The 22,590-nt window shown below is 39.1% G+C and overlaps 1 protein-coding gene and 1 pseudogene across 1 annotated transcript; one reads left to right on the plus strand and one right to left on the minus strand.

The window, feature by feature from the left end:
• Nucleotides 1-258: 258 nt before the first annotated feature.
• LOC134667516 (uncharacterized) lies at nt 259-4,623 on the plus strand (annotated as a pseudogene).
• Nucleotides 4,624-4,780: 157 nt separating this feature from the next.
• Nucleotides 4,781-18,776, minus strand: LOC134667663 (uncharacterized). Its single transcript, XM_063525084.1, has 10 exons — nt 18,396-18,776; nt 16,402-17,825; nt 14,533-14,669; nt 13,708-13,904; nt 11,847-13,279; nt 10,911-11,115; nt 6,414-6,598; nt 6,238-6,378; nt 6,053-6,193; nt 4,781-5,770 (listed from the first exon to the last, which is right to left on the minus strand). Exons 1-10 carry the CDS (start codon nt 18,535-18,537, stop codon nt 4,889-4,891), a joined length of 4,887 nt encoding a protein of 1,628 aa, XP_063381154.1. The 5' UTR covers nt 18,538-18,776; the 3' UTR covers nt 4,781-4,888.
• Nucleotides 18,777-22,590: the final 3,814 nt, after the last annotated feature.

Genomic DNA, 22,590 nt, shown 5'->3' on the forward strand with positions numbered 1-22,590 from the left:
ACGGTTCTACGTTGATTCTTGGTTTGGGTGGTTATCAGTATTTCATTCGGGTAGGGGGGTAAAGTATTTCAGGCGTTCGCATTTCATAATTTTTAGATCAGCGCACTCTGCCGGTTAGGCGCAACTCATATAGGTATTATTGGTTAGATAATCAAACGAATTGTATTGGTATTATCGTTATCGCTTATCGTGATTGCGCTATCAGCTGCTATCCCTCCTCAAAACAGTTTTCACGTCCAAACAAGTAATGGCACTCGCATGTGATTCTGTTCACCGCGTGTTACTATGGAGTCCAGTGATTACAAAAAAAAGTTTACAGCGTTGTTTGATAAACTTTTGAATAACAAGTTCGAACTAAGTGCTAAACATTCTGAGGACTTGCTTAAATACCTGGATGGCAGCCAAGATAAATGTAAGTTAACTTAACTGCTATCTCTAAACTTAGGTCTAGAGAGTGTAGTGTAAGTACCTACCTTAAGTGTTTATTCTAAGTTTTGTTAACTTCAGTTCGAGAAGTTAGGTAATTTATTTATTTATTTAAACTTTATTGCACAGTAAAAAATATACAGTGACAAAAGGCGGACTTAATGCTACACGGCATAATTTAACGCAAAATTTCGCGCTAAATATAATTAATATATACACGGAACACAATTACATGACGTGTCTATCAATATTATTTACCTACATCCAAGGAAATACCTATATACCTATTTTATCTAAGTAGATAGCGCTTCTCTATTCAAATCATAAACAAAAACTTGATTTCTAATACTAATCATTTGTAATCACTAATCAGCTATAAGCCATTAACATATCACGAGCTACTAGTAGTTACAAAGTGGATCAAGGATTTATATTAACTAACCTAGCATCAACTATAAAATAAGTTTATTTACCTGTTGCCCTCTGATTTCTTTCAGGCGTTGCGAAGATTTTAGAAACCCCCTTCTTCGCAAATTTGCTTGTATATGCAATAAAAAATATCCACATCGCATCGAAATCGGTGAATATATTTTATTCGAAGCTTGTGAGTATCGTACTAAGCAATGAGGTGCTCTTCAACCGATTCGTGCAGATGCAGGGCTTCGAGTTGCTCGTGGACCGCAGCCATGTAGTGATTCGATCTGCTGACACCCCCACCGAACTGGGGGTGGCTAGAGCCCAGCAGTCAATGGCATTGGTCGCTCATTACTCTGGGGTAAGATACGTTGTTGAAAATAAAGTCTACCAACGTGTCTTGACCTCTCTCACAGAATATAAACCGCCAGCTGAATCGGCAGCAGTCTTGTATGAATTTATCACGAAATTAATATGGAAATTAAGCGAATATGAAGAAGAAGAGGCATTATTAGAAGTCCTAAAGTACATTGTAAAACCTCTGTTGGAATGCTCTTTGTCTAGCACGACGATGGAATCGGAAACCCTCATGGTTCAATCAGAGTCTCTATTACCGTCCCTGCACGCGTTAGTGCACATATTAGGAGAAGTGGAGCATTTGGCGGAGCCTAATAATGTAGTGTCCATACTGGCACAAGTGTTTTCCATAGAGAGTAAACTGACTACAGCCCTGGAGAAGTCGCGGGAGCCGGAGTTAGTGGGCCTGCTGGCCGAGGCTACGCTGCACTACTACTACGCCGCGAGCCGCCAGGTCGCCTCGCTCCGGCCCGACTGACCCGAGACCCGAGTAAACCAAGAATTCCACGAGACCATCAACAAAATAATGGGCACATTAATCAAGAAGAGGTCTTTTAAGACCGTCCTCGAATTCCTATGCCAGTGCCACGCCTTCTGGCACAAAGTGGAACGGGTAATGGCGCAGGTAGCGTTCGAAAAATTTGGCAAGAAGTTCACTTTACAAAATCACTTCCTACTTCTAATATTAATGCCTTTATATCTGAGGCAAAAGCATGGCAAAAGTTTAGTCCGCGACCTTAAGCTGGAAGATGCAACCGAAATATTCCATAGCGACATGGCTACGACGGTTCCGTGCGACATGGTGAACACGGGTTATGATTTCAGGGACTTAATAACAGAGTCGACTGGCAACAATTTAACTTTGGCGTCCACCTACTCGCTACGGGAGCTCCTACGGTTGAAAAGGCTTCTGAGCCGGCAGCAGGCGTGCGTGGTGTTTCAGACGCTGTTTTACGCGCTGAGCGAGTTCGTGCTGACTGACGGTCCGGACCTGGTGCTGCTGGCCAACCCGCTGCATACGCCCGACGACGTGCGCTTCCTCGCGCTGATTCTCGACGCCATCGCTATGCTTCTCGACGAGCATGAGATCAACTGGCACGAGAGCCTGGAAATCGGGGAGCTGCAAGCAGCGCTCGTGAATCTGATAAAGCAGAACATGTTGCCGGTCGAGGTAAGGGTCAAGAACTGGAAGTACTTGAGCTTTAGGTACTTGTAGGTTTCTACTACTTACCAAAATTACTGTGGGACTATATATAGCTGGATTAGTCTAAGATTGACCTGTAGATACCTATCTAATATTAAATTTATGTATTTAATCATAATTTAATGCAGGTTTTTTCTCGATAAAAGCGACTTTTATAAAGTCTGATGTTTCCAGGTGCTGGTGCAAGCGCTGGAGCTGGTGACGACGTGCGTGTGCAAGCTGCTGTCGCCGGAGCTGACGCTGCTGATGGCGCCGCAGCGCGGCTGCTCGCTGAGCGAAGCTGCAGCGGCCTGAAAGCGAAGCCCGACTCGCCGCGTTGCAGCTGATTCTAAGTTTTTTGGAGGTGGCTTATGTCAGTCAGTACCTACAGTTTTATCAGTGGTTTTTAATTAGGTTGTTGATCGCAATATTTTATTACTTTACCCATATTCTAATGGGCGCGTTTCTACTGCTTATGACGCTTTCTAAAGCTACAAACACGACTTTAGGTGTTTTTAAAATTGTATATTTAAAAATATAATCTTTAACCGCCAGAGTTCATGCCGCTGCGCGCCGTGATATCTGCGCACGGGCTCCTATGCGGGGCTGCTCACTGCGCGATCTATGACCCGGACACGCGCGCTCAGGCCGCGGCGCTTCGCTGCCTCGTGGCCGCGGCGAGCTGCGAAGACCTGTGGACTGAGATGCTCGACCACTGCCAGAATCTATATGTAAGTTTATGCACGTATAAATGCACTAATTTTGACTGAATGATAATTGATCGCTCGTCGCTCCGATAATTCAAAAGACCATTCTATTCCTAGATCGTCAGTATCCGTATTCGTATTGGTGCAGATCTCCCTATTAGTGATCATTATTAAATTGTCCCAGAGCCTTTGTACCTCAACGGCTATGCATGGGTTCTATGGTGGATTAGATAGCGTAGGTAGGTACGTGCTACGTTGGAAATACCTTTGTAAGCGCGTGCGTAGCAAGCACACGCAGGTAGATTCACCGGAATTATGATCTCAACCTGTAGAGGTACCTACCTACAAACCTACATACTTACCTAGTTAATGGTTCCGAATAGGAACTATAGGAAGCCAGTCTTTAGATCTAAAAACTGGCCTCAATTCGGTTGTCATCATTCATCATCATTTCAGCCTATAATACGTCCCACTGCTGAGCACAGGCCTCCTCTCATGCGCGAGAGGGCTTGGGCTATAGTCCCCACGCTAGCCCAATGCGGATTGGGGACTTCACATACACCTTTGAATTCGGTTGTACCTATCCGAATAAATTGTGTAACATATTATTAGCCAACAAATTACGTTATCGTTTAGTAATAGTATATACCTAATATATACTAGCCCATACCTACCGATTAGTTGGTATTATGATACAATAAAACCCGTGATAACATACGACACTGAATCACAAGTACAGAGATAGGGAAAACCAAACCAAGAAATCCATGATCTTAGTATTTACTTTCAATGTTTCAGGAGCAACTGGTGAGCATCTTGCATTATAACTCCGAAGGAGAAGTGCGTAAAGAGGCAGCTAATGTACTGACGCACATCTACATCAACCGCAAGGTTAACCAGGCCTTCACAACGCGCGTTTCAAAGGCCATGGCCACAGCGGCCACAGAAGACCCGCACTGGCCTGTTCAAATAGCGGCCCTGAATTTCTGGACGCAAATGTTGAAGAAACAATTCACAGACAGAGGAATGATCGATGGCAGATTCCCCGCTGTCACCTTTTGCAAGCACAAGAGGAAGATCATTGTTTTGAACGACAAAGAAATACATAAACAACTAGAAATCTGCATGGACAATCTGTCGAAAACGGGCTGCTTAGCTGTAATGGTTAAATGTCTGAATTCGAGCAATAGTGAAGTGATGGAGAAAGCTTATAATATCACTAAGAGTATCGTAGAAGCTTTAGATCATTATAAATTTAGTGGTGTTCTTAGCGCTGTGAACAATGCTAATATGAGTCCTACTCCTCCCACTGATAAGGACGAAGTTCAAGCCAAAAAGGCAACGAGTACAAACACTAAAGAAGAGGAGGTTAGTGATCTCATTTCAGAAATTTTTGAGTGCTTAAGTACTGATAGTTCGGCTCCCATAGAAATTATGGAGCCAAGTGATTTTATAGATACAGTAAGAGAAGCGACGAAAAGGCGGTCGTCGAAGGTCGACTTAGGAACGTTGATAGATGAATTGGTGGCGTATTGATGAGCTTTAAGAGTACGTGTGTAGCAGATGAAGGTGTCATACATTATACACACTGAATTTTTTTAGGAATTACCTTGTTTGAAGAAAATTTGTTTTATAATTTGTCATATAGGCAAGTAAGTGGATAGATGCAAGGAAAAATATGATGAAGACACAAAAGATCAATAAAAATATATTTTAATGTATACCTACATTTTATTTATAACAATCACTCCTTACGGAATGTATACTTACTAAAAGTATGCTTAGATAACAAAATATAATCTCAATAGCAATCCAAATTATTTACATCGTTGCCAACCTCGTAAATGCCTAACACGTCGTCCAACAGCGACTCCACGCTGCGTATCCCATTCCTCCACTGTTTCTTGTACTCTATAACCGCCTTGAAGTCTTTGCTCATCAAATGATTCACAAACAAATAAGGCTTCACATACCGTAATAACTTGATCATCGGTTTGGGTTGTAGTTCAGGTTTGTCATTTTGCAATTTCATATGTCGTTCATATATGTGCGCGAGCAGGTTCATGTCATCAGCGTTTATAATGCCCTCGATAACGTTATCCGACTGAGCATCCTCCGTTTTGATGATAACGTCTTCCTGGTCCATTGCATCTTCTTTGGTCTCCGTATAATACTCCTGCATGGTCCGCGGTTCGCCTTCGACGCGCTTCACACACTCGGGTACCTCGTACCGCTTTAGAATATCCAGAAGGTTCAGAGCGATAGCTAAATTCGCGTCCATAATTTCGACTTCTGTGTCCTCGTGTAATAGTTTGGATAAGACAGTTAGGCAGCCTTTCGCGGAGAGTTCGTCTAAGATTTTCAAGAGTCTCCTCTGTATTTCTGCCTTGTTGAGGGTGACGATTTTTCTGGATTCTTTGGAGAAGGTGACGGGTGGGAAGGTGCCGTCGAGCATGCCCTGCTCGCAGAGGTTGTTGTGGATGACGATCTTCCAGAACTTGAGGGCGGCGAGCTGCACCTCCCAGTGGAAGTCGCTGACGGCGGAGGAGACCATCTGCTCGTAGAGGGCCTGCTTGAACTCGGGGCACAGCTTCAGGTTGAGGTACATCTCGCAGAGGACGTTGCATGCTTCCTTGCGCACTATGCCTTCTTGGTTGTTGCATAGAATGTTTAGCAGGGAATCCTGGAAATAAGAATATTTATATAGCAAACGTTCTCTATAAAAAAAAACTGTATGGATGTCTTATTTAGGACACAATTAATTTTGTATTTACTGGTCTTGGTACTTAGTGGTCGTTTTAAACGCGCAAGAATGGTAAACGGATTTTTAAGTCAGTATTCATAGAACCTATGATTTGGCCGAGGCCGCTAAATGTAAAACTTGTGGTCGTTCAGCGCTACTGCTGTAGCTGTAACACCTGTATTTGTGGCACCACTGTCTGTATGTCTCTGTATCTTCAGGTACCTGTATATCAGGGTGTTTGGTCTTGAGCTGCTCCCACACGGTGGACACCTTGCAGGCGGACCCGAGGCAGCGCAGCGCGGACGCGCGCACGTAGAACTCATGGTCGTTCAGCGCTACTGCTGTAGCTAATACGATCTCTATCTGTGACACGAGTGGCCGGTCTATGCGTGTTAGTCTGTAGGTACCTGTATATCAGGGTGTTTGGTCTTGAGCTGCTCCCACACGGTGGACACCTTGCAGGCGGACCCGAGGCAGCGCAGCGCGGACGCGCGCACGTAGAACTCATGGTCGTTCAGCGCTACTGCTGTAGCTACTACGATCTCTATCTGTGACACGAGTGGCCGGTCTATGCGTGTTAGTCTGTAGGTACCTGTATATCAGGGTGTTTGGTCTTGAGCTGCTCCCACACGGTGGATACCTTGCAGGCGGATCCGAGGCAGCGCAGCGCGGACGCGCGCACGTAGAACTCATGGTCGTTCAGCGCTACTGCTGTAGCTACTACGATTAGTTCGTTCTCGATTATCTGCTTTTGGAATGGCGGGAATTCTGGAAACGAAAGAAAACTATATGTATTTTTGTAAGATGGAGTTGTGAGTTGGAGCTAATTTCGAATATTAAATATTTACAGTTATTCAACTCATAAGACAGTCAATTAGAAATTAATTACCATATAGACCAACTTCTATCCTCTTTTATATCCCAGAGAAAATGCCCGGATTTACCGGAAAATGAACCGATTTATTATTTCAGTACCTACAAAATTGGTACAAAAACCGGATGAAGTGGTAAATTGGCCAATCAAACTCTCATTTTAGTATCAGAGAAACGTAATTTATTTAATTGATGGCATGATGACCTTTGTTCCAAAAGTATATGGGTCTATGGGTAATTTATTGAATATTTGTACGATTATGGTAAAATAAGGAATGAGAATGAAAACTTTGTATACCACCCATTGTACCCTTATTTATGCAAATAAATATTTTAATTTTGATTGATTGATTGATATAAAATTATACCAAACGTTGTTTTCTCGTCCTCAATGCTTGTTTGTTGTACCTACGGATGTGCCGTCGGAAAAATTCCAAAATTGCGTAATTTCCACATAGAAATTTTTCAGAACCATCTCATATTTTATATGGAGATTAAAATTTTCCATTTCCAAATCCAAAACAAATGTTTCCTTTGTATCCTGTGATATTTTCCCGAAATTTCCAAGAGCTCTTGCAACTTTTTAGAGACTTTCCGCAACTTACATATCTTTATTTGTACCGTCGCCATCAGATTTATGAATATATCGGAGCGGCGGAGTTACTCAAAAATATCGCAACACGCACTCTAACGCCTTGACAATAGAGGCGTCTTCAGATATTTGTGAGCACCTTGGCCGCAGCGCTCCGACATCTGATGGCCAGTGATATTTATTATCTTAACTCAAAAATGTTATTAAATTTTAGTGTTTGCTTGATAAATACAATAGGTATATTATTGAAGAAAAGGCGCTAAATGTTAATGCGTACCTTATAGATCAGCATTTTATCTAATTCTGTCTTATCTTATCATTCACTACATTGCGGTATCTTAACCTTAACACGAGTAATTAAATTTATTAATAGGTATGTCAATAATTGTGACTTCTACTTAATTAACGAAACAACAAATGCCACCTAATTGATAGTGGTAATTTTTTTTGTTTGGTTTTTTTAGATAAATCTTTAAATCGATGACATAATAAAAAAACATTTTATTGGGGATTAACATTAATGTGGGCTGTAACTCCCGCTAAACCTGCGTGAAACACGACGCTTTATGAGCAAGTGTGATAAATTTGAAAAACCGGCGAGGTGAATCAATTGATTGCAATATATTCCCTGCCAACAAATCTACCTGCCCACAAGTCTTTAGAAATTAAAACCTGTTCTGGCCATGCCGGGTTCAAAGGTCCCCATCAGACTATCAGCGTCATCCCGCTGTATGGCGATGGAGACCTGTTGGACAAGCCATGGCTCAGAACGGGGGTCATTCCCCTTCTCCCTGAGGCGCTTGTTAAGCTCACGGAAGTACTACTTTATAATTAATAGTCTGTCCATAATATTTACCACAGAGATCTATTTAATATAACATCAGTAATATTATCAAGTGTGCTAACGGTAGGTACAACAAAGGAACGATTGTTTATTTAAATATACATTATCTTATATAAATAATAGGTGATAATTCCTAACGACTTTTGTAATTATCATTGTGGAGTTTTTTAACTTAACAAGTATCTTTACTGTACTGATTTTGTTATGTCTGACCATTCTGAGGGGTCAATATGTGGGTCATACATAAAAATTCTGTCGTCTCATACATTTCAGTGAATCAAATGTCAATGTTTTCTATGGAACAGCAGATTTTTTTTCGCGGGTTCTGTGTTGGGTCCCCATATCGCAGTTCCCATCTCAGACAGCAAAATCACCATAGTATATTAGTAGGTATGGGTATTGGTACCAGGTCCAAATTCCTATTTATCGGGGCAAGGGTACTGAAATTCGGGGTTCCGTTATTTCCGAGTGGAACATCAGAACACATTTAAAATTTTAAATATATGTATACCTTTCAATGCGAAATTCCATGGCTGAAAATCAAGATATCTGGACACCCTAATAGATATATTGTGGCTGTGTATGTGTGTGGCTTATTACAGAATAAGTAATAGTACCAACGGTAAGTACTACCGTACAAAAAAGATCCTTCCTACAAAATCGAAATTTGACAGGGACGAATCATGCATCCCTTTCGGCTATTTATTGTTGTCAAAATTCAGGTAATTATCTGTGTCGTACACACAGTGTTGGGCGTAATTAATTACTCGTGTAATTTAATTACTAATTGAATTACATGTAATTGAATTACAATGTAATTGAATTACATAAAATTTAATTACATGTAATTAAATTTTCTGTGTAATTTGCAATTGTAATTACATTAATTAGTAATTAAATTACTCAATTACTTTTCATTTACCTTTTTAATAATATGCAAATATGAACAAATTTACTTGGAGTAATTATAAAGAAAAACTTTTATGAATTCCATTATACGCTGGATAACGTTATAACATATTTTTTGTCCCTGGAATCATACCTTTACAGGGTACTATGTGACAAACCACGTTGAATATGGCGGTCGGCGCTTACGCCGCGTAGCACCGCATTAGTATTGGGGCGCCGCTAATAATGACGTAAGCGCCAACCTAAGGTGCCTTTCGGGTTGGACTGTAGCAAAGGGGGGCTGGGACTTAGAATTTTTTTGACAAAGTGGTGTCATTATGACACTATTTTTAAATGATTGTAATGTGTAGATCACGTCAAAATAAGCATCTTTTACTGAAAAAACTTTTCTCTAAAATAAAAAATGGCTGAGTTAGACGCCTCCAAAGATTGATTTTTTAAAGGGAGCTGGGACTTAGAAAATTTTCATCGCGAGTGGTATCATTATGACATATATTTTAATTGATTGTAACTTATAGAACACGTCAAAATAAGCTACTTTTACTTGAAAAACTTTTTTCTAAAACTTTATTAAGAACTGTTTTAAAACCCCTGTTTTTTTCATTTTCTCAAAAAAAAAACCAAGTCCCAGAAACGGCCCCCCTTTGTTACAGTCCGCTATTTTCAATTTTAGAAAAAAGTTTTTCAAGTAAAAGTAGCCTATTTTAACGTGTTCTATACGTTACAATCATTTAAAATATATGTCATAATGACACCACTCGCGATGAAAATTTTCTAAGTCCCAGCTCCCTTTAAAAACATCAATCTTTGGAGGCGTCTAACTCAGCCATTTTTTATTTTAGAGAAAAGCTTTTTCAGTAAAAGATGCTTATTTTGACGTGATCTACACATTACAATCATTTAAAAATAGTATCTTAATTATTAATGACACCACTTAATCAGAAAAAAATTCTAAGTCCCAGCCCTCCCTTTGCTACAGTCCAACCAAAGTTAACATTGACAATGTTGCTTAGTCAAATTTAAAACCATTCAAAATGTTCATCTGATTTTGGAAATAAAGATGATCAAAAACTTGCATTCTATAAAAGTAATTGTAATTCAAAAAAGTAATTAAATTACAAATTTTAATTACTAAATGTAATGAATAATTTAATTACTAATTACATTTTGCAATTGTAATTAGTAATTAAAATTTTAATTACTTTCCACATGTAATGGAAATTATTTGTTGGAATTACATTTTGTAATTGCAATTGTTAATTAGTAATTCAATTACTTTTTGCCCAACACTGCACACACATAGGGACGTCAAGTTGTGCCAACCCTAATAATTTCTGGGAGCAATGTTGAGCCGAACGGAGCTGAGAATGCCCAAAAGGATCAGTTTCGCCCCTCTGGTGCAGCGCAGATCGTGCAGTCCATGTAGATATTGCATATGAGGCGGAGGTCGCAGCTTTATAGTAGGATTAGTCGGTGTACCTACTCATTGACGTAAGAGATTTCGGAGATTCTAGCGCTGAATCTCGCACCTCCCAGTGCAAGTCGTGCATCTTCATGTAGATGAGTCGGAGGTCGTGCACTGATGTGGTAGGTGTACTCACTGACGTAAGAGATTTCGATGACCACGAGTAGGATCTCGAGCGCTGAATCTCGCACCTCCCAGTGCAAGTCGAGCATCCTCATGTAGATGAGTCCGAGGTCGTGCACTGATGTAGTAGGTATACTCACTGACGTAAGAGATCTCGGTGACCACGAGTAGGAGTTCCAGCGCTGAATCTCGCACCTCCTAGTGCAAGTCGTGCATCTTCATGTACCTAGATGAGACGCCCAAGGTCGTGAACTGGTGTAGTAGGTGTACTCACTGACGTAAGAGATCTCGGTGACCACGAGTAGTAGCTCGAGCGCTGAATCTCGCACCTCCCAGTGCAAGTCGTGCATCTTCATGTAGATGAGACGCCCGAGGTCGTGCATGGCTGAGCCGGGCTTCGACTCCATTAACAGTGACAGGTTGGGCGGCAGGAATTTGCACACTGTCACCGTTATCACGTTTAGGGCCGTTACTATGAACTGTAAACAAATTGGGGATATGTATTTGTATATTTTTACGTCTAGGTAAAGGGCAAGTGAGGCAACAATAGTATGATTTCCATACCAAATTTAATCTAAATCGGTTCAGCTGTGTAAGTGTGAAGAGGTAACAGACATACTTTCGCATTTACAATATTAGTAGGAATATAATCCGTTTTGTCGCCTAAGTAGTGCCTAGTTTTAAATTTATAAAATGTATAAGTAATAACCGGAAATGAAGATCAGCCATGTGCGTCGTCAAAAACAGCCACGACCACTCTGACAAGAGTGCACGACTGAGAAGAAGAATAAGTTTAATTCTAGCATTACTTGTTGAAACAAGCGCATGAAATAACGAATTCTACATCATTATTATTATTACATTCCTACTAATTAGATATTATAGTTAAACTAACGTGATCCCAGGACGATTGTAGCCGACCGACTCGCTTATGGCACTTGCGTAGGATGCAAGTCGCTTGCGCATGTTGAGACATAACATACACAAATATAAGTATCGTGTATAAAACGGTATTAAAATTTAATAATCTAGCGACTTGCATTCAAGTTTGTCTGTAGTTCGGCATGCGCAAGCTTCTTGCACCATATCGTACCTTCGCGACCACACGAACTAATAATTACTTGCGCCTACCGATTGATCGATGCAAATACCTTTAGGTACTTGCAGCTACTTAATGAATTTATTACGAATTGGTGTACGTTTTGCTTACCTTACAGGGTAAATTCGGTCTCGACATTATACGAAACACGACAGTGTACAAACAAATGACTTCCAAGCTCTCGTGCCAGTTTATATGAAATTCTTTTATCAAATTTAGGATAGCTTCTATGACATACGAGTATACGAACATGTTTTCCTGGTCTTCTTGTAATTTGGCATCTGAAGACGGTAAGCGGTATTCAAAGTGTTCCGGGTCAGGGTCCAAATGTTTTATTACGTAAAAGAGCCCTTGGAAAATTAGATTAGCCTGTTCATTGTTCATGGAGTTATTTAAACTGGACAGTCGCTTGACAGTCTTCAGGGCTATTGCTTCTACGTCGGACTCCAAGACAAGATCGGATAGTAAGGTACCTGCCTTAGCAGTGTGCTCGCAACTCGCATTTATGAGCTTCATTATATAATCCTGGATACACCCCTCGCCGTAACGCACCGCCTTCGGCCAACGCCTGGTCACATAGCAGATCGGCGGCACGAGGCACATAAACAACGCCTTGTTCTGCAAGTTCTCCTTCTTACCATCCATTATAATCGTTAACGGCTTCCTGTCGCGCCACAATCCATTCCAATATTCATTGCACGAATAGCAAAAGTCGAGGACCATCATTGCCTTACGCCTAATTGTAAAGTAATGTATGGTATTGAAATACGATGCCGTGGTTTCCACGAAATCTTCACTTCGGTATACCGTGTCGTCAGCTAATGGCTTGTTGTGTAAAGTTTTGGCGAGGTATATGCGGAAAATTAGATTGGCTAGGAGTGAGGTAAGGCTGTTTTTTCGGAATCTATCTAAAAGCACACACAGGTGGTTGGCCAGTTTGAAGTGGTTCAGCAGTGCATTTATGACCAGAGATGACTTGGTGAGCTCGCTGTACTCGTTAGTTATGGACACCAACATGAGGAGCATCGGTTCCAGCCACTTGGACGCTTCTTCCTCCTCGTCAGGTTTCATAGACTCGGTTACCTCGATATCTGTCTCCACCAAGGGTTTCAAGATAAAATTCAGCACCTGCCTAACGTTATCGTCGTCTTCCAAGGCGTTCAATCTCCAAACAAGTTTGGACACAAACTTGTACTTCTGTCTTGTGACGAATACTGTATTGGACTGGTCGTTAATGCTAAGGATTTCTTTCCACATGCCACTCTCAAGGAGCCAATAGAAGCCGGTATTGTGCTCTATTATAGCAAGTGCGACTTCTAGGTAGGCCACACGAAGACTTGGGGTCATTGTGGGAGATTCAAGGGTTTGATAAGCTTTGGCTAAGGGGTCGTTAATGTTATGTATAACTTTCGCGAAACATAGTTCTTCCCTGACGACCAAAGCCAGAAGTCTGACGAGGAACACCCGCACCGAGACATGGTACCGTTCCAGGTTACGTACGGGTTCCTCGAGTAGGATTCTTACACTACAAGTAACATTGAGTTCTGTAAAGAAAACAGCCGTGTGAAACAATAAATCGCTACTCATTAGAGTCATTAATTATTTTAGTAATGAAGAAATATGATATCATTCCTCCATAGCAGAGGTTGGTAATGTATTTTTTTAATAATGATAATTTTGAAAACGAAAAACTACAGAATGGTTGTTATCAGCGCTACCATAGCGTAGCAAAAGAACAAAATGGGGCATGGATCAATTTTTTTTTCGATAAGGGTACACATACAGGTAAGGGTAAGGGTGTACATTTTTTACTATTGCTCTATATAAGTAAATAAAGGTTGTGAATAAATTTTAATCAGTGGAAAAAAGCGGCAATTTTAAAAGTTGTAGGCGCGAAGGGTTATCGTGCCATTGAAAATTTAAATTACGCACCTTTTTCTACTGACAAAGTTGTTTGACCGGTTATATTTACCTGGCTTATTCTCCAACAGTTTATTAATTAAATTATCGGAGTAGAAGTTATCTATCACATAATTAGGTTCATTTATTTTTTCGAATAATGATTTAAACTTCATTTTAATTACACTTTCGACAGATTTTGATCGATTGCCCATGGTCACTTCACTGTAATTATTTTTAAGAATTCCTGAATTATCTTTGAATCCACCACTGTATAATTAAAAGTTAATCACAAAATGAATTATTCTATTACTTTAGGTATTCGTACCAAGTCACTGACAATACTCCTAAGTTTACTACTACTAAGTTTTTTTTTTATATTCTTAATGAAATTTTTAGTACGTCCACTCGACTACCTACTACGTCCAACTTTGATCACAAATCACAACAACTCGAAGTTCAAGCACGTTGATGTTTTAAAGGTCACACAGACTTCACGTTGATAGTAGCAAACTTGAAATGTAAACTAGACTTTATCACAATGACATAAGATCTCAATTTATTCACCATCTCTGAGATGGAGTGACAATTCAGAGATGTTTTACTAATGATCAAACTCGAAGCGCGCACGCGATTGGGTGTGTCGCTTGCTAACGTAGTAGTTATCAATTTCCCTTGATTACATATTATCATGCAAGGTCGCTGTTAGAATGAGAGGTTATAATGATGATAAAAATCTTGCATCTCATTTTATCGGCCTTTCCTCTAGCTAGAGCTAGAGTCAAGAGCCTGGATACACTCATCCTAGAATTCCTAGATCATAATGTTGTATACTGATATTACTGATGTAAAAAAGTTTCAGAAATTGCAAAATATCCACATGCTCAAATTTCGGAACCTTCTCTTAATTTTGTAGTTTGTATGAGGAACGAAATTTTCCATTTCCAAATGGTCCGTTTTTTTATCCATACGCAGAACTACCAAGCCCTTGGACGTGTCTCCGATCGTCTTTTCATGCATGACTGTGGCGCCGCCCTGGTGGCTACTGGACACATTAGTTCATCCGACAGCAGTTAATATCTGAAGATATTTATTTTAATCTTTATTGGCAATAAATAGTACCAATGGCGTACTTAATGCCTTAAGGCATTCTCTACCAGTCAACCAATGGGTCAAACCATAAAGATTAAGTAAGATCTTAACTCTCTGTCGTGTTAAGTACAGGTGTACTGGACCGCGACCCTGGTCTTTTCAGCATATCACTTTCTCGCTCTCACTTATAGCTGCGTCCTTATCGGACGTACACCCTCCACTCGATCGGAAATAGACCTTGCGAGATTATAATTTGGGCCAACCACTTATCTTTGATAACGATAGTACTGAGTGGTTGGCTGTTTTGTAATTTGAGCCTTGTTGCTTAGACAATATAGTCGGTTCTACTTCACAGTATTTCAAAATATAATTTTTGGTATAAACGAAAAAATCGCACAATTTGTGTACTTAGACGTACATACAAACATTAAAATGATTGATTTAAGTGATGCCCAGGAGATGCTGATAAATAAAAATAACATATTTGGACTGTACAAAAAAAAACCTTGTTGTACTTTTTTTATTCCTACTTAGAATAAAGAGCTGTTTCAGTCCTACTATGACGAAAAAGTTTCCTAATTTTTGGCTTATTCCATTACCAAACCCTCGCCATGAATATAATAATACTTATTATAATACTTATTATATTGATATTAAAAATGCGAAAGTAACTCTTGTTTGTCTGTTACCTCTGCATGTTATATTTTTATCAATCATCATTATTCCACGCAGAAACAGAGGGCCTACCGCCAAACCCGCAATACGCAAACTGCGGGATCTTTCTCTTTTACTCCAATGAAGGCGTAATTAGAGTGACAGAGAAAGATGCCCGCAATTTGCGAGCTTCGATTTTCGCGGTTATAGCCCAGTTGCGTGCAGATGCTAGTTTCATGTATATATTATTTTGTATAATGGTTACATTAAGTAGGCACTGAGTGGCTACCGCGAAAACCGAAATTCGCAAATTGCGGGGATCTTTCTCTTTTACTCCAATGAAGGCGTAATTCGAGTGACAGAGAAAAATCCCCGCAATTTGCGAACTTCGATATTCGCGGTTATAGCCCTGGTCCATTCAGAAGAGCTGACACAAATGGAATGAATGAGTGAATGAAAATATCTATTATGTGTGTATCACATTCGCCCAATAAATGATGGCTCTGACTATACACGGTGGCTAAAAAATAAGTGCATTCCCGTTGGGGGCTATTCATAAATTACGTCATTTCAAATTAGGGGGGGGGGTCTGGACATCGGATGATGGTAGCATGACGTAGGAGGAAACTGGGTCATTCGAAGCATGATTTTTGGATGATTTTAGGGGGGGGGGGTCTAAAATCGTCAAAAATCGATGACGTAATTTATGGACAGCCTCTTGCCAGGGACGTTTTGAGAGCAACTTTTACTATGGACCAACCCCAAAAACGCGAAAAAAAAATTACCCTCCCATAGAAAATGGACCAGTCAAGTATGAAACAGTCAAAAAAATTTCGCGATTTCAGGGTTGGTCCCATAGTAAAAGTTGCTCAGTATAATCCCAAAACCTCCCTGTTAACGGGAATGCACTTATTTTTTCACCACGATGTATTGATACAGGTGCCACTTATATAATGAAAGTTTTGTTCATTCCATTCCTGTTAGCTTTTGTGAATCAATATGTATGGACATGCAGACTTACCTTACTGGATAAATTTGTTTTCTGCAGTATATTGAAGACCACATTGTACAAACAAATAATTTCCAAGCTCTCCTGCCAGTTGATATCATAGTTCTTCACCAGAAGCAAGACAGCTTCTAGGGCATATGTGTACAGGAAAAGGTTCTCCTGGTCTTCCTGGAACATGGCTTCCGGACACTTCTTGTGATGGCCTTCCGACATGGGGTCGAACTGCTTGAGTACGTAGAATAGACCTTGGAACATTAAGTTAGCCTGTTCGTTGTTCATAGAGTTGTTCAAGCTGGCCAGCCTTTTAACGCTCTGCAGGACGATGGTTTCTGTGTCCAGCTCCAAGATAAGACGTGACAGAGCCCAAGCGGTCTTGGCCGTGTGCTCGCAACTTGCATTAATAAGCTTCATCATATAGTCCTGAATGTTACCAGCCATTTGAAAAGCATTATCCGGCATATATCTTGTTATATAGGAAATAGCTGGCACGAGACATAAGAACAACATTTTGTTCTGCAAATCCACCTTTTTGCCATTTAATGTGTTTATTCTTGGTATTTTCTTGTCCCATGTTGCATTCCAAATTTCATTGCAAGAATAGCAATAGTCTAAAACTGCCATAGGATTCCGTCTTTGTAGGAACACATTTACAGTATTGAAATAGGCCGCGCTAGTTTCGATAAAATCTTCAGCAGTGTGTGTAGAGTTGTCGGTCATTGGTTTGGTGTTGAAAATTTTAGCCAGGATCAAACGAAAGATTAATTTAGCACTCGGTGAAGTCAAACTATCTTTGCGGTATCTGTCTAGCAATACATACATTTGATTGACCACTTTGAAGTGTGTCAGGAGCATGTTAATGACAAGAGATGATCTGGACAGCTCCTTGTAATCATTCATGATAGAGTTGAGCATGTGAAGCATTGGTTCAAACTGCTTGGCGGATAACTCCTCCTCGTCTGTAGTTATTGACTCTGTTATCACAATTTCTGTCTCAATCAGTGGTTTCAGTATAAAAGTCAGCACTTGTTTTAAATTAGCTTCATCTTCCAATCCATTTAATCTCCAAACGAGTCTGGATACAAACTTATATTTCTGCCTTGTCACAAATACTGTTTTGGACTCGTTGGCACGAAGGATTTCTTTCCACATGCCACTGTCTAGCAGCCAGTATAGGCTGGTGTAGTGCTCTACCAGGGACAAGGCAACTTCTAGATATGCAACGCTGAGGCTCGGGTTCATAGTAGGGGACCCAAGATTAGTGTATCCTTTCCTTAGCGTATCATTGATGTGATGTATTAATTTGGCAAAGAACAGTTCTTTGCTACATACAAAGCCCAGGGATCTGATGAGGAAAACTTGCACTGATATATGATATCTATTCAAATTCTGTATTGGTTCACCCAATAGATGTGATAGTACACAAATATAGTTGTTATCTGTAAAGAAAAAAAACTTATGAATAAGTCTGATTTTAATAAAACATGTCTTTAAACTCGCATTTTGTATGGTGTTCAGTGATTTGGGTGTTACACAATATTATTTATTTCTTTTTACTTGCACCAGTATATTATTATACAATTATACACATATTAATGAATAAGTTACTACGGTAAAGGACAGAGAATCAATACAAATACTTTTGAATGCACAGCTCATTAAATCAATACAGGGCACAAATTTAAAGGAGTCTTCAAGACAGGGACAGCCCATAAGGTTACAACACACCCATATAAATCCGTAAATGGCGGGAAGACGTTGATATCTCGCGGGAAAACAAAAAGAAATCTGAACCTTATGTAATTTTATTTTAAGTTCAAATTCCTTCGGTAGAATATCTCGAGTTATCAACTTCTTCCCGCCGTGTACGGAAATATACAACTATTTTTCAGGGAGCTCACAAAGTAAGTTCACAGGCAATAATAATAAAAAAAAGTAGCAGATTTAGGGGATCCGCTACAGAAAATCATACAGTTGTAGATATATTTTATTTACAAAATTAAACTCACCCTTTCTGGTTTCAATTAACTTATTGATCAAGTTATCAGAGTAGTAGCTATCCATAACATAGTTCGGTTCATTTATTTTCTCAAATAGTACTGTAAATTTGGATTTGATTGAAGGTTCCACGTGTTCTGGATGGCTTCCCATTTTCAGATTTCAGTTTCGCATTAATTCCAAGGTGAATACAACACCCACTTTGATAACAACTTCTGCAAACTTAAGACTTCCTTATTTACTCACACTTAAGAGGCAAAAATTAATAAAGTATAGTTAATCAAAGTAGTTTCCTTCTCGAGTAAGCCTATATTCTCAATGTATAGTACAAATAATGATTTACGTTCCCTCTTTTTTTCACCTACGTTGGGTTTTGTGGAGAACGTGGAACTAAAAAATAAATTTTATCAATACAAAACTATCTAGACACGCGGCAGCGTGTCAAGCCAAGTTCAAGCAAAGGAACTGGGTAGCCAGCGCCGAGTGTAATATTACACGAACCACTTGGTGCCACTTTTGACCCTTCTATAACTCAAAACATCTTTGACGTAAACACATAAAACTACGTGTGTTTAATTATATCCATAAGGATATCTAGAAGCCCAAATTTCATGAAGCTAGCTCAAACGGTTATAAAGGTATGAAGGTCAAAAAGTCGTAAATTTTAAGACTGACTTATGACTTATAGTACCTAAACCTAACCTACTTCCAGATGACCTAGAAGGATGAAATTTGGAATCCAGCTTGGTTATTGTGTGTAACCGTAGGAAAAAATCTAAAATTAAAATAAAGTTAAAAAATAGGGGGGGGTCCCCATACAAAAAAACCACTTTTTATTGGGACTGACATATAAGTACCTAAACCTAACCTACTTCCAGATGACCTAGAAGGATGAAATTTGGAATCCAGGTCGGTTATTGTGTGTAACCGTAGGAAAAAATCTAAAAATAAAATAAAGTTTAAAAATAGGGGGGGTCCCCATACAAAAAAACAATTTTTTATTGGGACTGATATAAGTACCTAAACCTAACCTACTTCCAGATGACCTAGAAGGATGAAATTTGGAATCCAGCTCGGTTATTGTGTGTAAGCGTAGGAAAAAATCTAAAAATAAAAAAAAGTTAAAAAATAGGGGGGGTCCCCATACAAAAACATATTTTTTTATTGTAGCGTTGGAACCGTTACAAGCAGATATTTGAAACTACCCCAATATATGTATTATTATATTTGCTATATTAAAATAAAGTTTAGTCAAAAAATAAGTGGTGCCCCATACAAAAAACTTTTAATACGCTCTAAACAACCGGCCAACGGTGTGTCGTCGGCGGCGCGCGGTACCACATAATTATACAAAGAACAGAAGTAAAAACCATACAGCGGAAACACAAGAAAAAACATTAAATCTCAATACCTGCCTAGTTTTCTTTACAAAAAGTATTGATATCCCACCAAAAACATAAATGTAAAAAAGGAGAGCCAAGTTCAATACAAAAATTATGCTTGGCTGTGGGGCTCGCCGCAAAAAGAATGGAGATCTAAATGAGTGCCACTGCCAAGTTCTATGCAAAATCCAAATATGTATTTATAGGAACAAAATAACATTATAAACAAGTATTAAACTCTATTTCTTTGCTTTATTGGATACCTATAACAATTGCTGTTATTTAAAAAAATGTGAGATCTTAAAGTAGGTTAGATTTGGCTTGGCCAGGTTTTATCAGAATTACAATATATATAAAATGATTGATATAATGAAAACTGGCCAAGTCAAATCTAACCTACTTTAAGGTCTCACATTTTTTTAAATAACAGCAATTGTTATAGGTATCCAATAAAGCAAAGAAATAGAGTTTAATACTTGTTTATAATGTTATTTTGTTCCTATAAATACATATTTGGATTTTGCATAGAACTTGGCAGTGGCACTCATTTAGATCTCCATTCTTTTTGCGGCGAGCCCCACAGCCAAGCATAATTTTTGTATTGAACTTGGCTCTCCTTTTTTACATTTATGTTTTTGGTGGGTAGAGGATACATGCAGATGATGCACATTGCGAACATCAAGTGAAAATTCAATTTTAATCTTTATGAGGAGGAGTTAAGTGTCTTTATAAATTTATCAACTACAGTCTACAGTATTAAACAGTCAAATTAGGCAACTTAATAAAAAATGACATGACCAAATGACATTTGTTTTTTTTAAATGACATTTGGTCAGCTAGAGGTTTTTTAAGAACGTTATGGCTCCTCTACACGATGGGCCAACGCCGGCCACTCCAAGGGACGCGTTAGAGGGAGCAAGTGATATTGCTATCTCATTCTACCGCATGGCTGCGTCCCTTGAAGTGGCCGGCGTTGGCCCATCGTGTAGAGGAGCCATTAAGGATACGGTTATGCCGGCTACATACGTAACGATAAATCGTTGCGATAAAACTGTGCAGTCCGACTGTGCAGATCAAGGGCCCAACGTTTTCTGTTCTCTTTCACGACGCAGCAACTAGTATCATTTCTCTCTCCTCGCTCTTTTAAAATGCCGTTTGTCAAAAAAGGACAACCATACTGTTGACAAGGTGGACTTCAAATCAAGTGTTGCCTTTCTTGATGCGCCCAGGCTGTGTATGTGTGCGTAAAAGCGTATATGTGTGCTCTTTTAGGGATGTGAAAAGTCGATATTAATCATGTTATATATCGATAAACGCTACACAGCGGAACGAAATAGCGATTCATTGAAGCTTCAATATCTTCGTTAAACATAAACATAATTGAAATGCTAATGGATAATGAATATATTATAATATAATAATATAATTCAATTATTGCGGAACACCTATTTTAGGAGGTATTCATGTATTTTAATTAAATATCTGAACTTTCCCTTGGTTCCCTGCTGGGGCGTGACTATAAAATTGTGATCTGATAACCACAATAAAGAATAAAAGCGTTTTTCGTCATTTTAGGTATCGTTAAGCCTTTGAAGTAAAATTAAAATTGCAAGAAATGTCGATAGTTTATCGATATGACTTTATCGACATGGCTACAGCAACGTGGGCCTCATTTGCCTCATTGTTAATCGTACACGAAACAAAAGTGGCAACAGTGACAGCTCGCTGAGACTCCGTCTTTATATATTATTAAGTCTATGCTAAAAACGCTTCTAAAAGCGTTTTGTTCATTTACAACGAGTTTTGAGAATTTTATCGAAGTTTGAATAATAAAATGTGTACTTATTTATTTATATAAATAGACGTACTACTCTTAAATTAATTAAATTGAAAAATATTGATAAAGTTTTAAAAGTAGCGTTAGTCCTTAGGTAATGTTTAATGTTATCATTAAATAGTTTGCACAATGCATACAAGTTTTGCGGCATGTGATTGTTCTAGAAACGAATTCTTGACTGCTACAGTGCTAGTGCTGTCAAATTTTTATCTGCAGCATCAAGCGCCGAGGCAAGAAGCAATTTACAGATTAGTTTTTACGTATTTGTCTTTGTGTAACGAGTGTTTAATACGGTTGCATTAATATTTGACTCAAAAAAGTGCGTGATTTTATTGTATTCCTGACTGAAATGCCTTTGAGAGGAAGTAGTTTCGTAAGTGCCCCTGCAGTGTTACTCGATATCTTTTTAACCATACATTTTTTGTCATGCGCTAACTAGTATTTTTCTAACATAATGTGAGCTTGTCACTCTTTTGTATCCTTGATGACGACCTTGGATGCACTTAGCTCCGTTCCGAGATGACGACTGCTTTTCTAGTTGAATCTGTGTGAGGTGAGGCAGGTAAAATGTTTTGGTTTGATGATTTTCATTTTCGCATGCTTCATTTGTGCAACAAATTTTTTGGCAGTTTCCCAAAAGTAGTGTTCTTGACTGTGTAATAACCTCCGGGAATTAATATGTGGGGGGAATAGTTTGGCGGTGTTTGCCGTTGGTTTGTCAAACTAGTTCTGATCTGCTGGTCTTCCACAGGACGGTTGACGCCTGCTAACCCTAGTGATCCTGAGTGGCCCCTAACTGCTTGCGAGGTTAGTGTGAATATTTTGTTTTGTTTATTCTATTTTTTGGTATATGTTTAGTATTTATCTATTTCTGTATAAATGTGTAATTTTTTTTAGTTAGAATATGTGGTAACAAGTATTTAGCCCAATCTTTCTACAAAATTTATTTTGTTAAGATTATCAATTCCCAGCTTTCAATACTTTTTT

This window comes from Cydia fagiglandana, chromosome 9 (genome assembly GCF_963556715.1).
Source record: "Cydia fagiglandana chromosome 9, ilCydFagi1.1, whole genome shotgun sequence".
Classification (NCBI taxonomy): Eukaryota; Metazoa; Arthropoda; class Insecta; order Lepidoptera; family Tortricidae; genus Cydia; species Cydia fagiglandana.